The sequence below is a fragment of the Bombina bombina genome, chromosome 3 (genome assembly GCF_027579735.1).
Source record: "Bombina bombina isolate aBomBom1 chromosome 3, aBomBom1.pri, whole genome shotgun sequence".
Classification (NCBI taxonomy): Eukaryota; Metazoa; Chordata; class Amphibia; order Anura; family Bombinatoridae; genus Bombina; species Bombina bombina.
In genome coordinates this window covers 206,382,217-206,394,508 of record NC_069501.1, presented here as the reverse complement: position 1 = coordinate 206,394,508, position 12,292 = coordinate 206,382,217, and the positions used below count along the sequence as shown (strand labels likewise).

General features: G+C 39.4%; 1 protein-coding gene across 1 annotated transcript in view; it reads left to right on the top strand.

Annotated features, from left to right (window-relative positions):
- Nucleotides 1–12,292, top strand: part of SHPK (sedoheptulokinase) — a 151,869-nt gene that overhangs the window by 8,632 nt on the left and 130,945 nt on the right. Inside the window, exon 4 of the mRNA XM_053706096.1 lies at nt 10,631–10,783. Within this exon, the coding sequence (XP_053562071.1) occupies nt 10,631–10,783 (153 nt within the window). The remainder of the gene's footprint in view (nt 1–10,630; nt 10,784–12,292) is intronic.

Here is a 12,292-nt window from a genome sequence, read left to right as displayed (position 1 = left end):
ATAATCTAAGACTAAACTACCAATAGCCGTTAAAAGGGCCTTTTGTAGGACATCGCCCTGAAGCGAATCAGCCAATAGGATTTAAGCAGCTCTCATCCTATTGGATGATTTGAAATTTTCAGCCAATAGGAATGCAAGGTACCCCAATATAAAACTGGTACCTTGCATTCAATCTTCAGTGTACGACGGACGATCGCATGAAGAGGACCCTCCACGCCGCTGAGGACCGCCACACCGGATTTGCACATCGGGAAAGACCGCTCCGCACCTCCGGAAGAAGATAGAGGAAGATGTTGCCGTCTGGATCAAGACTTCTCGCCGCCTGGATGAAGATGGATGTCCAGACTTCAGCAACGGTGAGTATATTTTTTGGGGTTAGTGTTAGGTTTTTTTATTTTTTGGATTGGGTTTATTTTTAGATTAGGGACTTTTTTAATGGGCAACAAAAGAGCTGATTGCCCTTTTAAGGGCAATGCCCATACAAATGCCCCTTTAGGGGCAATGAGTAGATTAGATTTTTATAGTTAGGTCTTTTTTATTTTGGGGTGTTGCGTGGGTGGGGGGGGGTACTGTTAGGGGTTAATGTGTATTTCTTTTCAGGTAAAAGAGCTGATCGCTTCAGGGCAATGCCCTACAAAAGGCCCTTTTAAGGGCTATTGGTTGTTTATTCTTAGATTAGGGGGTGTTTTTATTTTTGAGGGGCTTTTTTGTTTTTATAGGGGCCCCAAGGCAGAACACTGTGCAATCTCATCACAAAAACTGTGCTATATCTGCAGAAAGACTGGCTGTGGCAGTTAAAAATAAATGCCTGCATTTTTAATTTCTGCCTGCAGGTGTCACTGTTCCGTTCTATCCCAGTGTAAATATTTCCTTCCCCTTCCTAAACTCCTCCAGTGCAGTACAGGGTAACAGCACATTGCATAAAAGGTAAGTGAGGGCTTAACAAATTTATTCTAGGAGTCTAGGAGCCAACCAATATACTATTAGTTTTTTAATAAATGTGTGTTAATATGTATGTGTGTTTTTTTTGTATGTGTGTATATGTTAAAATGTGTGTGAATGTTAATGTATGTGTGTTTATGTGTGTTTTAATGTGTATGTGTTAATATTTTTGTATATGGGTGGTTGTGTGTGTATATATGTATGTGTGTGTGTGTGTATGTATATGTATATATATATATATATATATATATATATATATATATATATATAAAGCAAAGTGCACTCCAGATATCTTCCGTAACAGCCTTGGGTGCTATATCAAACAATTGTAATAACATAGAACATGAAGCGCTCCAAAGGTCTTTCATCCAGGTCACCTTTAATAGTGACCATTTTCGGGCAACAAACTGCCCGTCCTCAAACTTACAAGGTTGCCCGAAAACGTTCACTATTAAAGGTGACCTGGATGAAAGACCTTTGGTGCGCTTCATGTTCTATGTTATATATATATATATATATATATATATATATATATATATATATATATATATATATATATATATATATATATATATATATATATATATATATATATAATGTGTGTGTATATATTGTATTGATTGAAGTGCCATCCTTTAGGAAGCATATAGTGTACATCAGCAGTATAAACATGAAGCTGCAGCCCCTACAAAATAAGCATATAGATCCCAGCAGTACAGTAGAGTAGATTCCCAGGCAGACTGACACTGTGGGAATGTACAGCAGACATCAGTGAGGCTATACATGAACCTGTCCTCATGCACACTGAGTAAGGGCAAAAAACACAGCAACACTGGCTCCTCAGAGACACTGCAGAAAAAATTTCACTAAAAAAAATCTCATTGCAAAAAATGAAAATAAGTTCTGCCTCTGGGTATAGGGGTATTCGATTAGGTTAAAAAAATATTTTTGATAACTTCGTTGATTTTTTTGTTATTTTTATTTGTTGTGATTTTATATTACTGCGTTGTGGAGGGGTGGCGGTTTAGGGGTTAATAGTTTAAATAGGTAGATTGTGTTGTGGGGGGATAGCGGATTAGGGGTTAATAGTTTAGGTAAATTGTGTTATTGGGGTTGGTGGATTAGGGGTTAATAGTTTAAATAGGTACTTTGCTTTGTGAGGGGATGGCGGTTTAGAGTTTAATAACTTTTATTGTTAGTTGCGATGGGGGGGGTTGGCAGTTTAGTAGTTAATACATTTATTATTAGTTGCGATGTGGGGGGATGGCAGAGGGGTTTTGACGTGTTGGATTTATTTTTGGGTGGCGGGTTAGCTTTCAATGGGAAAAAGGTCTCAAAAAGCTCCTTTTTTCCTATTTCACACCTAGTTGAGCTGGGTGTAATGTTTCTCAATGTATTGCTAGCCTCCAACAGTGTATTAACGGTTTGAGCGGTCATTATTAACCTGGAATTATTTATAGATTAGTGGCTTCTGATACTTTGTATGGGACACAAAAATGTTTTCGGCAGTCGGAGTCCAGTTGCTGAAATTGAGGTATAATGGGCCATTAGAAGCAGTCGGTGAACGATATTGCTTCCAACAGCATATTTATCGGTTTGCGAGTGTGCGCAAACCTAATTACGGCTCAATGGAAACGAGCGCTTAGTCTCTTTTCGGAGCCGGATTTCTTCTTGTGACAGTGTAACACACAAAGATCTGGATTTGCACAGATTTTAGTGCGCTGCCTTCTTCCGTATTCGTCTGCATCTGAAACCTCAGAATGCACATGTCAATTACTTAAATAAATGTCTCATATCCAGCACAAGGGTATGTTTTCTTTTTGTATAAAGTGTTCTAAAAGGTAAAAAATAATTTAAAAAGATGTTAAACATAAAATGTAATTCTCCATAAAATATTTAAAGGGACACTATACTAAAGAATGTTTTCTGTCTAACATAGAACATTTGAAATTGTAAGATGATGGTGCTTTGTACTTTTAAAACCTTGCTTCTTGTATGCTGGGTAGTGCAGTGTTTTTATGTGGGTGTTGTACATGTCGGACAGTGAGCAGTAGAGTCCCAGGAGTCCGCTGTACACAGTTAAGCGCTTCATGTTATTGCTTTAAATTTAAACAGCTTTTTCTAAACTTATTTTGTGGATAAATAGTTTCATCAGTTTACTTACATTATTAATTTTGTTTGCATTGCCTGCAGTTTACTTCTGAACTGTTGCTTTTCTGCTGTCCCAGAGAGGCTGGCGTGTATTCTGTAGGATCTAGAACATGGGCTTTTAGTTCTAGTAGCCAGCAATCAACAAGTGCTACCCAGGGTCTGAAACAAAAAATGTGCCAGCTCCTAAGCTTACATTGCTGCTTTTTCAAATAAAGATACCAAGAGAACGAAGAAAATTTGATAATAGGAGTAAATGAGAAAATTTAATACAGTTGCTTGCTCTATCTGATTCATGAAAGAAAAAAAAATTGAGTTTCACATCTCTTTAATACTGGCTAATTTTAACTTAATACTGGCTAAAAAGAATTATCCGGGTGGTCAGTTAAGTCAGCTGGGTGGTGCACCTGCTAAAAAGGAGAACACACGTTTTTTGTGGCTCCTGGGGAAAAAACAGAACTCGAAATGTTTGCTTTGGGTGCCTACAACTCATAATATCTTTCTGGAATGGAGAACAGGAGACAAAGTACAGTACAACATTATCTTGTCACTTGTCAATTTTATACAATAAACTATTATGTGTTTAATAGCCATACATTTAAATTATACCCTTAAAGCTTCTAAAAATATTGATCTGTGGGTCTTGTTTGTTAGGAAACTGACTATCACTATTCTAAGAAAAGGGATCATATGTCTCTTTTGAGCAGCTTCTTGCATGAAATTGTGAGGTTTGTGTAGAATCACCCAGAATTGCTAAATGCGCCTGAAGACGAAACAAATAATAAAAAAAGTTTAATCTTGCATTTTGCTTCTCGGTTTGTAAACCATATTTTTGTCTTTTTTGTGCCTCATTTTTTACTTCTATCCCATGATTTAAAGTGATGGTAAATCCAAGCATTTAAAAAAACGCTAGGATTTACCATCAGTAAAAATAAACCGTAGTTTCAGTCATCACTTATGAAGAAAATATGCTAAACTCACCCTGTCTGTGCCACAGTAGATCCCTAAACTCGGCGCCTCCGGCTGCCCACGGCACAGCGCTCTTCAATGAGGTGACGTTTCCACTTCTAAACCACTAGCCGTGCGTGTCAACTGACATCCTAGCACAGCTATTGGTCTAGATGTGGAAACGTCACCTCATTGGTAAAGAGCGCTGTGCTGTGGGCGGCTGTAGGCACTGAGTTTAGCGATCTACTTGCGGCCCCCTTTAGTACCCTTTTTTTAGTAAGTGATGACTGAAACTACTGTTTATTTCCCTTTCTTATGGCAGGGAGAGTCCACGACTTCATTCCAATTACTAGTGGGATATTCAACTCCTGGCCAGCAGGAGGAGGCAAAGAGCACCCCAGCAGAACTGTTAAGTGTAACTTCCCTTACCCATAATCCCCAGTAATTCTCTTTGCCTCTGTCAATGGAGGATATACGAAGATAGTGTCTAAAGATTTTTAATCCTTTTATGAGTACTTTTCCCTGCAAGCAAGGATTGGGGTTATGATGTGTCCATGTCAATCTCTTTAGTAAGAGTAATGGTGGCTATTAGCAGTTAGAAAGCGGCGAGGTTGTCTTTGTTTTTTTCCAACATTATTGCTACCCCTTATAGAAAGCCAGGGTTAGTTACTCTGTTCTTTCTTTTTCTTTAAGTCCCGGATATAGAGTGGAGTATCTATCACACCTAAGAAGCTGTTCCTGCCCTGCAGCTGGATCCACAGGTAAGTGCCTTTGCCTTCTAGGTATTGAAGGACAGCACTTGGGAGGTTAATTCCTCTTGTGGATCAACATATGGGACAAGTCTTAACTTTTATAGATGGGTTAACTTTTGGGGCAGTTTTTAAAGGTAGGCACTGGAATGTGAAACTTTAAGGGTTTAAAACATTATCCTTAACACTTATGAGAGGCTGGCTGAATTTCATAGTTCGAGTAGATATGCATTATTTATTTATTCTGCAGAGTTAGGCAATATAGCGATCACGTTTATCAGTGAGATGCGGGGTGCTTAACTTTTTTCCCTTGGATCGGTTAAAAACATGCGCTTTTACTGTGGCGCAGTTTTCTTTTCTCCTCCAATCACGTGACTCATCCGCTCTTCCGTTTTAGTCAATGTAGAGCGGATTGAGTTAGGTAGTGTAGCGATCAGTTTGTTTTCATCTGTGTTGGCTTCTAGTCGGATCGACAGTATCTCTGACAGTGGATCTACATCTAGAGAGTCTCCTTTACAGTTTTCTAGTGAGCTCCGGTCCTGGTGCGGTAAGACTCTTCAGTTTGCTGAGATATAGAGGTGTGAGGTAAACTTTGCTAAAATACTATTTTCCTTTTTTGCTGCAGAAGGTGACTGCTATTTAACGGTACTGGTAATATTAATTATATATATGTGTATATATATATATATATATATATATTTGCAAATCAGATCTTTTGTTATGTACTCAGACCAAAATACATCTATTTCCTTTGACAAATATTTACTTTTTCTGAAGGCTCAGGTTGTAGCCCCTTTGCAATTCTGCGCCACTTGCTTATCTAAGACCTTAATATTTAAAGACAAATCACTCCCTTCTGAGCCATATGTCTCTCAGGACAATGCTGTTCAGGATATGACTCTGCTTTCTCCTCAGACGTCCCAAGCTATGGTAGTTTCACATGCAGCGCCCTGCGGTTGCTCTCAAACTCCTGGGGGTGTTTATTTGCCAAGAGATTTTGCCATGCAGATAACTTCTGCAGTGTCTGCAGCTTTATCTGCTTTCCCTACTTCAAGTAAGCGTAAGAGGAAACTAAACCTATTTCTGCTAGTAAGGTTTCTGACCACTCTAAATCTGCTCTGGTCAGCCTTTCCCAAATGTCTGATGAGGAGGATACTTCAGTATCTTCTGAAGGTGAAATCTCAGACTCTGACATGATGGGGGAAAATTCTTCAGAATCTGAAGAAGTTAGATGCCGGACCATTTTTTGTGAACAACCTGGGTTGTTCTTGCTGATTGGTGTATACATCCACCAATAAAAAGTGCTGTCCAGAGTTATGAACCAAAAAGAAGCTTAGATGCCTTCTTTTTCAAATAAATATAGCAAGTAAACAAAGAAAAATGAATAGGAGTAAATTAGAAAGTTGCTTAAAATTGCTTGCTCTATCTGAATCACAAAAGAAAAAAATTGGCTTCAGTGTCCCTTTAATAAGGGTTTATGATTATCCATCATCTGTGGATATTTTTCCTGTTCCAAACAAGATGTCTGAAATTATAGCTCAGGAATGGGATAAGCCAGGGGTTTTTATTTTTCCCCTTCCCCTGTTTTTAAATGATGTTCCTGTTGCCGACTCCATTCGTGACTCATGGCACACTGTGTGTAAAGTAGAAGGAGCTATCTCTACTCAAGCTAAAAGAACTACCATTCCTATAGAGGATAGTTGTTCCTTTAAGGATCCCATGGATAAGAAGCTAGAGGCTTACTTAAAAAAGATGTACATCCATCAAGGATTACAATGGCAACCTGCGGCAAGTATTGCTATAGTTGTGGGAGTAGCATCTTATTGGTGCGATGCCTGCTCTGATATCAGAAGAGACTATGATAGAGGAGATCCAAGATAGGATCAAAGCTCTTAAACTGGCCAATACCTTTATCTGCGATGCTAACATGCAGGTAATTAGACTAGGAGCTAGGATGTCTAGCTTCACTGTTCTAGTTTGCAGAGCTTTGTGGTTAAATTCCTGGTCGGTTGATGTAACTTCAGAAGCAAAGCTTTTGTCTTTCACCTTTATAAAGGTACAACTTTTTTTGGTCCTGGTCTAGCAAAAATCATTTCTGAAATTACGGGTGGAAAGGGATCTTTCCTACTTCAGGACAAGAAGAATAGACCTAAGAATTGCCAGAATTTAAATTTTCGCTCCTTTTGTAACTTTAAAGGACCGAAGTCTTCCTCCTCTTCTTCCAAACCAGAGCAATCCAAGACCTCTTGGAGGTCCAGTCAGCCTTTGAATAAGGGGAAGCAAAACAAGAAGCCTTCCACTGATTCTAAATTAGCATGAAGGGTCTGCCCCCGATCCAATTTTGGATCAAGTGGGGGGCATGCGTTCTCTTTTTCATCAAGCTTGGATAGGCAATGTCCCAAATCTGTGGGCTGTGGACATAGTATCCCAGGGTTACAGAATAGGATTCAAGTCTTCTTCTTCAAGATTTCTCCTGTCAAGACTATCCTCATACCAAGTAAAGAGGGTGGCCTTCTTAAACTGCGTAGAGGACCTATCCTCCCTGGGAGTAATTGTTCCTGTAAAGGAACAGGGACAAGGATTCTATTTAAAAAAAAAATTGTATGTAAATCTCTTTGTGGTTCCCAAAAAGGAGGGAACTTTTCATCCCCTTCTAGACCTAAAGTGCCTCAACAAATTCCTCAGGGTGCCGTCCTTCAAGATGGAAACTATTTGTTCTATTCTTCCATTGATTCAGGAAGGTCAGTTCATGACGACCATAGACTTGAAGGACGCATATCTACATGTTCCCAGAATATTTACAAAGGTGCTGGGGGCTCTCTTAGTAGTGGTTAGATCCCAGGGAATTGCAGTGGTGCCTTACTTAGATGACATCCAGGTTCAGGCGTCATCTTTTCAACTAGCAAAATCTCATACAGAGATGTTATATTTTCTAGGTTTCCATATATGGAAGGTGAATCTGGAAAAGAGTTCCCTTGTTCCAGCTACAAAGGTGTGTTTCTTAGGGACAATCATATATTCCCTGTCCATGAAGATTTTCCTGACGGATGTCAGAAAATCTAAACTTCTTGCTTGGTGCCTTTCTCTCCAGTCTGCTATTTATCCATCAGTGGCTGGTTTGATGGTTGCTTCCATGGACATCATTCATTTTACTTGATTCCATCTGAGACATCTGCAACTATGCATGCTCAGTCAATGGAACGGAGACAATTCAGGTCTCTCGCAGAGGATAGATCTGGATCCCCTAACATAGACTCTCTCTCGTGGAGGATTTCACAGGAACATCTGTCTCGGGGCACTTGCTTCCTGAGACCTTCCTGTTTGATTGTGACCACGGATGCCAGCCTGTTAGGCTGGGGAGCAGTCTGGGGCTCTCTAAAAGCTCAGGGCCTGTGGACTCAGGAGGAGTCTTCTCTTCCCATAAACATCTTGGAGTTGAGAGCAATCTTCAATGCCTTGACAGCTTGGCCTCGATTATCTTTAGTCCGGTTTATCAGATTCCAGTCGGACAACATCACCTCAGTGGCTTACATCAACCACCAGGGAGGAACTCTGAGTTCCTTGGCTATGAAGGAGGTGACTCGCATTCTGCAGTGGGCGGAAGCTCACGATTGTCTCCTATCTGCTATCCACATTCCAGGGGTCGAGAACTGGGAGGTGGATTTTCTGAGCAGACAGACTTTTCATCCCAGGGAGTGGGGTCTCCATCCGGAAATGTTCTCAAAGATAACCTTTAGGTGGGGGGTTCCGGAGTTGTATCTGATGGTGTCTCGTCAAAACGCCAAGCTTCCAAAGTATGGTTGAAGGTCAAGAGATCCTCAGGCCGCTCTAATAGACGCCCTAGCGGTTCCTTGGATCTTCTCTCTGGCATACCTGTTTCCTCTATTTGTTCTCCTTCCACGAGTCATTGCTTGTATCAAACCGGAGAGAGCATCTGTAATTCTAATAGCTCCTGCATGGCCTTGCAGGATCTGGTTCGTGGATCTGGTGAAGATGTCATCTCTTCCACCTTGGAGGTTACCTCTGAGGAAGGACCTTCTTCTTCATGGTCCATTCCTCCATCCAAATCTGAATTCTCTGAAGCTGACTGCTTGGAGATTGAACGCCTAGTTTTGAATAGACAGGGTTTTTCTGAGGTGGTCATTGATACCATGCTTCAGGCTTGTAAACCTGTTACTCGCAAGATTTACCTTAAGGTATGGTGTAAATACCTTTATTGGTGCAAATCTAAGGGTTTCTCCTGGAGCCGGGTGAGGATTTCCCGCATTTTATCTTTTCTTAAGGATAACCTGGAGAAAGGTTTGTCAATCAGTACTCTGAAGGATCAGATTTCTGCACCGTCTATTCTTTTGCACAAACGTCTGGCAGATTTGCCAGATGCTCAAGCTTTTGTTCAGGCACTGGTCAGAAAGAAACCTGTGTTTAAACCTGTTGCTCCTCCTTGGAGCCTTAACCTTGTTCTTAAAGTTTTGCAGCAGGCTCCCTTTGAGCCGATGCATGTTGTTGATATAAAATTGTTATCTTGGAAGGTTTTGTTTCTTCTTGCAATTTCTTCCGCTCACAGAGTTTCTGAGCTTTCGGCTCTGCAGTGTGATTTCCCCGTACCTTATTTTTTATGCAGATAAGGCGGTCCTTCGTACTTTGTTGGGTTTTCTCCCTAAGGTTGTGTCGGATAGAAATATTAATCAAGAAATTAGTGTTCCTTCCTTCTTTTTGTCCAAATCCTTCTTCCCATAAGGAACGTCTTTTGCATAACCTGGATGTTGTGCGTGCTCTAAAATTTTACCTTCAAGCAACCAAAGATTTTTGGCAATCTTCTGCCCTGTTTGTTGTTTTCTCTGGAAAGTGTAAAGGTCAGAAGGCCACTTCTACTACCCTTTCCCTCTGGTTAAGAAGTGTTATACATTTAGCTTATGAGACAACTGGATAGCAGCCTCCTGAGAGAATTACGGCTCATTCCAATAGGGATGTCTCCTCTTCCTGGGCTTTCAAAAATGAAGCTTTTGTGGAGCAGATTTGCAAGGCGGCAACTTGGTCCTCTTTGCATACTTTTTCCAAATCCTACAAATTTGATACTTTTGCCTCGGCTGAGGCTTCTTTTGGTAAAAAGGTTCTAAAAGCAGTGGTGCCTTCTGTTTAGGTCCGCCTGCCTTGTTCTCCCTCCCTTTTCGTTCTGTGTCCTCTAGCTTGGGTATTGGTTCCCACTAGTAATTGGAATGAAGTTGTGGACTCTCCATGCCATAGGAAAAAAATATATAATTTATGCTTGCCTAATAAATGTATTTCTTTCCGGGCATGAAGAGTCCACGACCCCACCCTTTTTTAATTTTAATTCGGCATACCCTTGTGTTTCTTTTCAATTTTCCTTTGGCCGATGGACTGGGGATTATGGGTAAGGGAAGTTACACTTAACAGCTCTGCTGGGGTGCTCTTTGCCTCCTCCTGCTGGCCAGGAGTTGAATATCCCACTAGTAATTGGAATGAAGTCGTGGACTCTCCATGTCAGGAAATAAAGAAATTTATCAGGTAAGCATACATTTTGTTTTATTGATGGTAAATCCTAGCATTTTGTAAATGCTCGGATTTACCATCACTTTAACATGAGGAAAAAAGGCAAAAGTCTTCAATATATAATTATCTTAGAGGTGGAACAGGTTCTATTTATTTTTGTTAATGTAATCATTCTGCAACCATTAGCTTCACATGCAACATATTTTCATTAATCACTGTCCAGTTCTAAAAGCTCAGTGACAAATAGTTTTTATTTATTGTCAAAAGCTAAAATAAATTTGTGAAATTATAATTCTAAATAATTATTTTTCTTTTTTTTTCTTTTGCGGAAGACCAGATTTCCTTCAACATTATGATGCGGCTGGTACAATCCATGACTATGTTGTTACTATGTTGTGTGGATTTCAAAGACCGCTAATGTCTGTGCAAAATGCAGCTAGCTGGGGATATTTTAACACCAGAAGCAAAACCTGGAATACTGACATGTAAGTGTAAAGGGATTTATTGGCATCTCTTTAACTGCACCTGATCTAGGATCTCTTTCCGTACAAATGTTTAGATGGAGGAACAACACAAAAAGACGCCCTACCTGTAAAAATCTTTAATAGACGTGTACTGTAACATTTTTTCCTTTTTAATATAATGATCCATTTTACTTGCTGGAGTGTATGAAATTGTTTAGAAAATGCTCCTTTACCTTTTATTTTGTCATTTAAATAACTGATTTTATCTTCACCTTTTACTGACATTTTCACAATTTACTAGAAAATATACGCAAACTAGAAGACAAACCTATACCCCAGTAGTTGTTGAGACAGAGAGGTACTAAAGTGTTGGCTTTTGTGTATGCATACAGAGATAAGTTAAATGGACAGTCTACACTAAAGATTTTATGGTTTAAAAAGATAGATAATCCCTTTATTACCCATTTCCTAGTTTTGCCCAACCAACTTGGTTCTATTAATATACTTTTACCTCTGTGATTACTTTGTATCTAAGGCTCTGCAGTCTGCTCCCTTATCTCCGTTCTTTTGACAGAGTTGCATCTTAGCCAATCAATGTCGACTCAAATAACTCCACAGGAGTGAGCACAATGTTATATATGGCCCACCTGAACTAGCACTGACTAGCTGTGAAAAAACTTTCAAAATGCACTGAGATAAGCGGAGGCCTTCATGTGCTTAGAAATGAGCAAATTAGCCTACCTAGGCTTATCCTTTAATAAAGAATACCAAGAGAGCAAAGCACATTTGATGATAAAAGTAAATTGAAAAGTTATTTAAAATTGCATGCCCTATCTGAATCTTGAAAGTTTGACTACACTGTCCCTTTAGGGTGGTCTGTTTATGGAAGAAAGATAAGATAAAAAATGTCTCTTTGCCATGCAAGTTCAGTCTATTTAAATGGGTTGTGCTTCCAACTAGCATAAACAGTACTATATCCCTTTTAAACTCAACATTTAATTCCACAATATAAATTTAAAGTAATAAAATAGAACACCATTGTTATAAACATGCATTATTTATTTTGTTGCAGTGTTCTCCACAGAAAATGTTGCCAGACAGGTGGCATTATAAAGTAGCTGAGTGAGTGGCAGTGTAATACTTCAAAATATTTTAACATTTTCTGCTATCTATAGCACAAACTAATTGCATAATTTTACATACTTTTAATGTTAATTAATTTAGCTTAATATTGGCTTAAAATTTAGCCGGGTGGTCAGTAAAATTAGCTGGTTGTTGTACCCAAAGGTCCTAAAATCCTGCTCCCTATGAGGCCAACGGACAAATATTGTAATGTAAGTATTCTCTGAATCACCTACATGCTAGACCATGATTGCTTAGCGGTGTAGACAAACACATTTACAGATAGCTCTTACTGGCTACAATTATTAGAGATAATATAAACACGACCACAAGTGGTTTGCGGGCAAAAACTGCAGAGTTTAGCTTTTAAAATATTTATTTTGTGCATAGGCCTTTTGCAATGCTGTA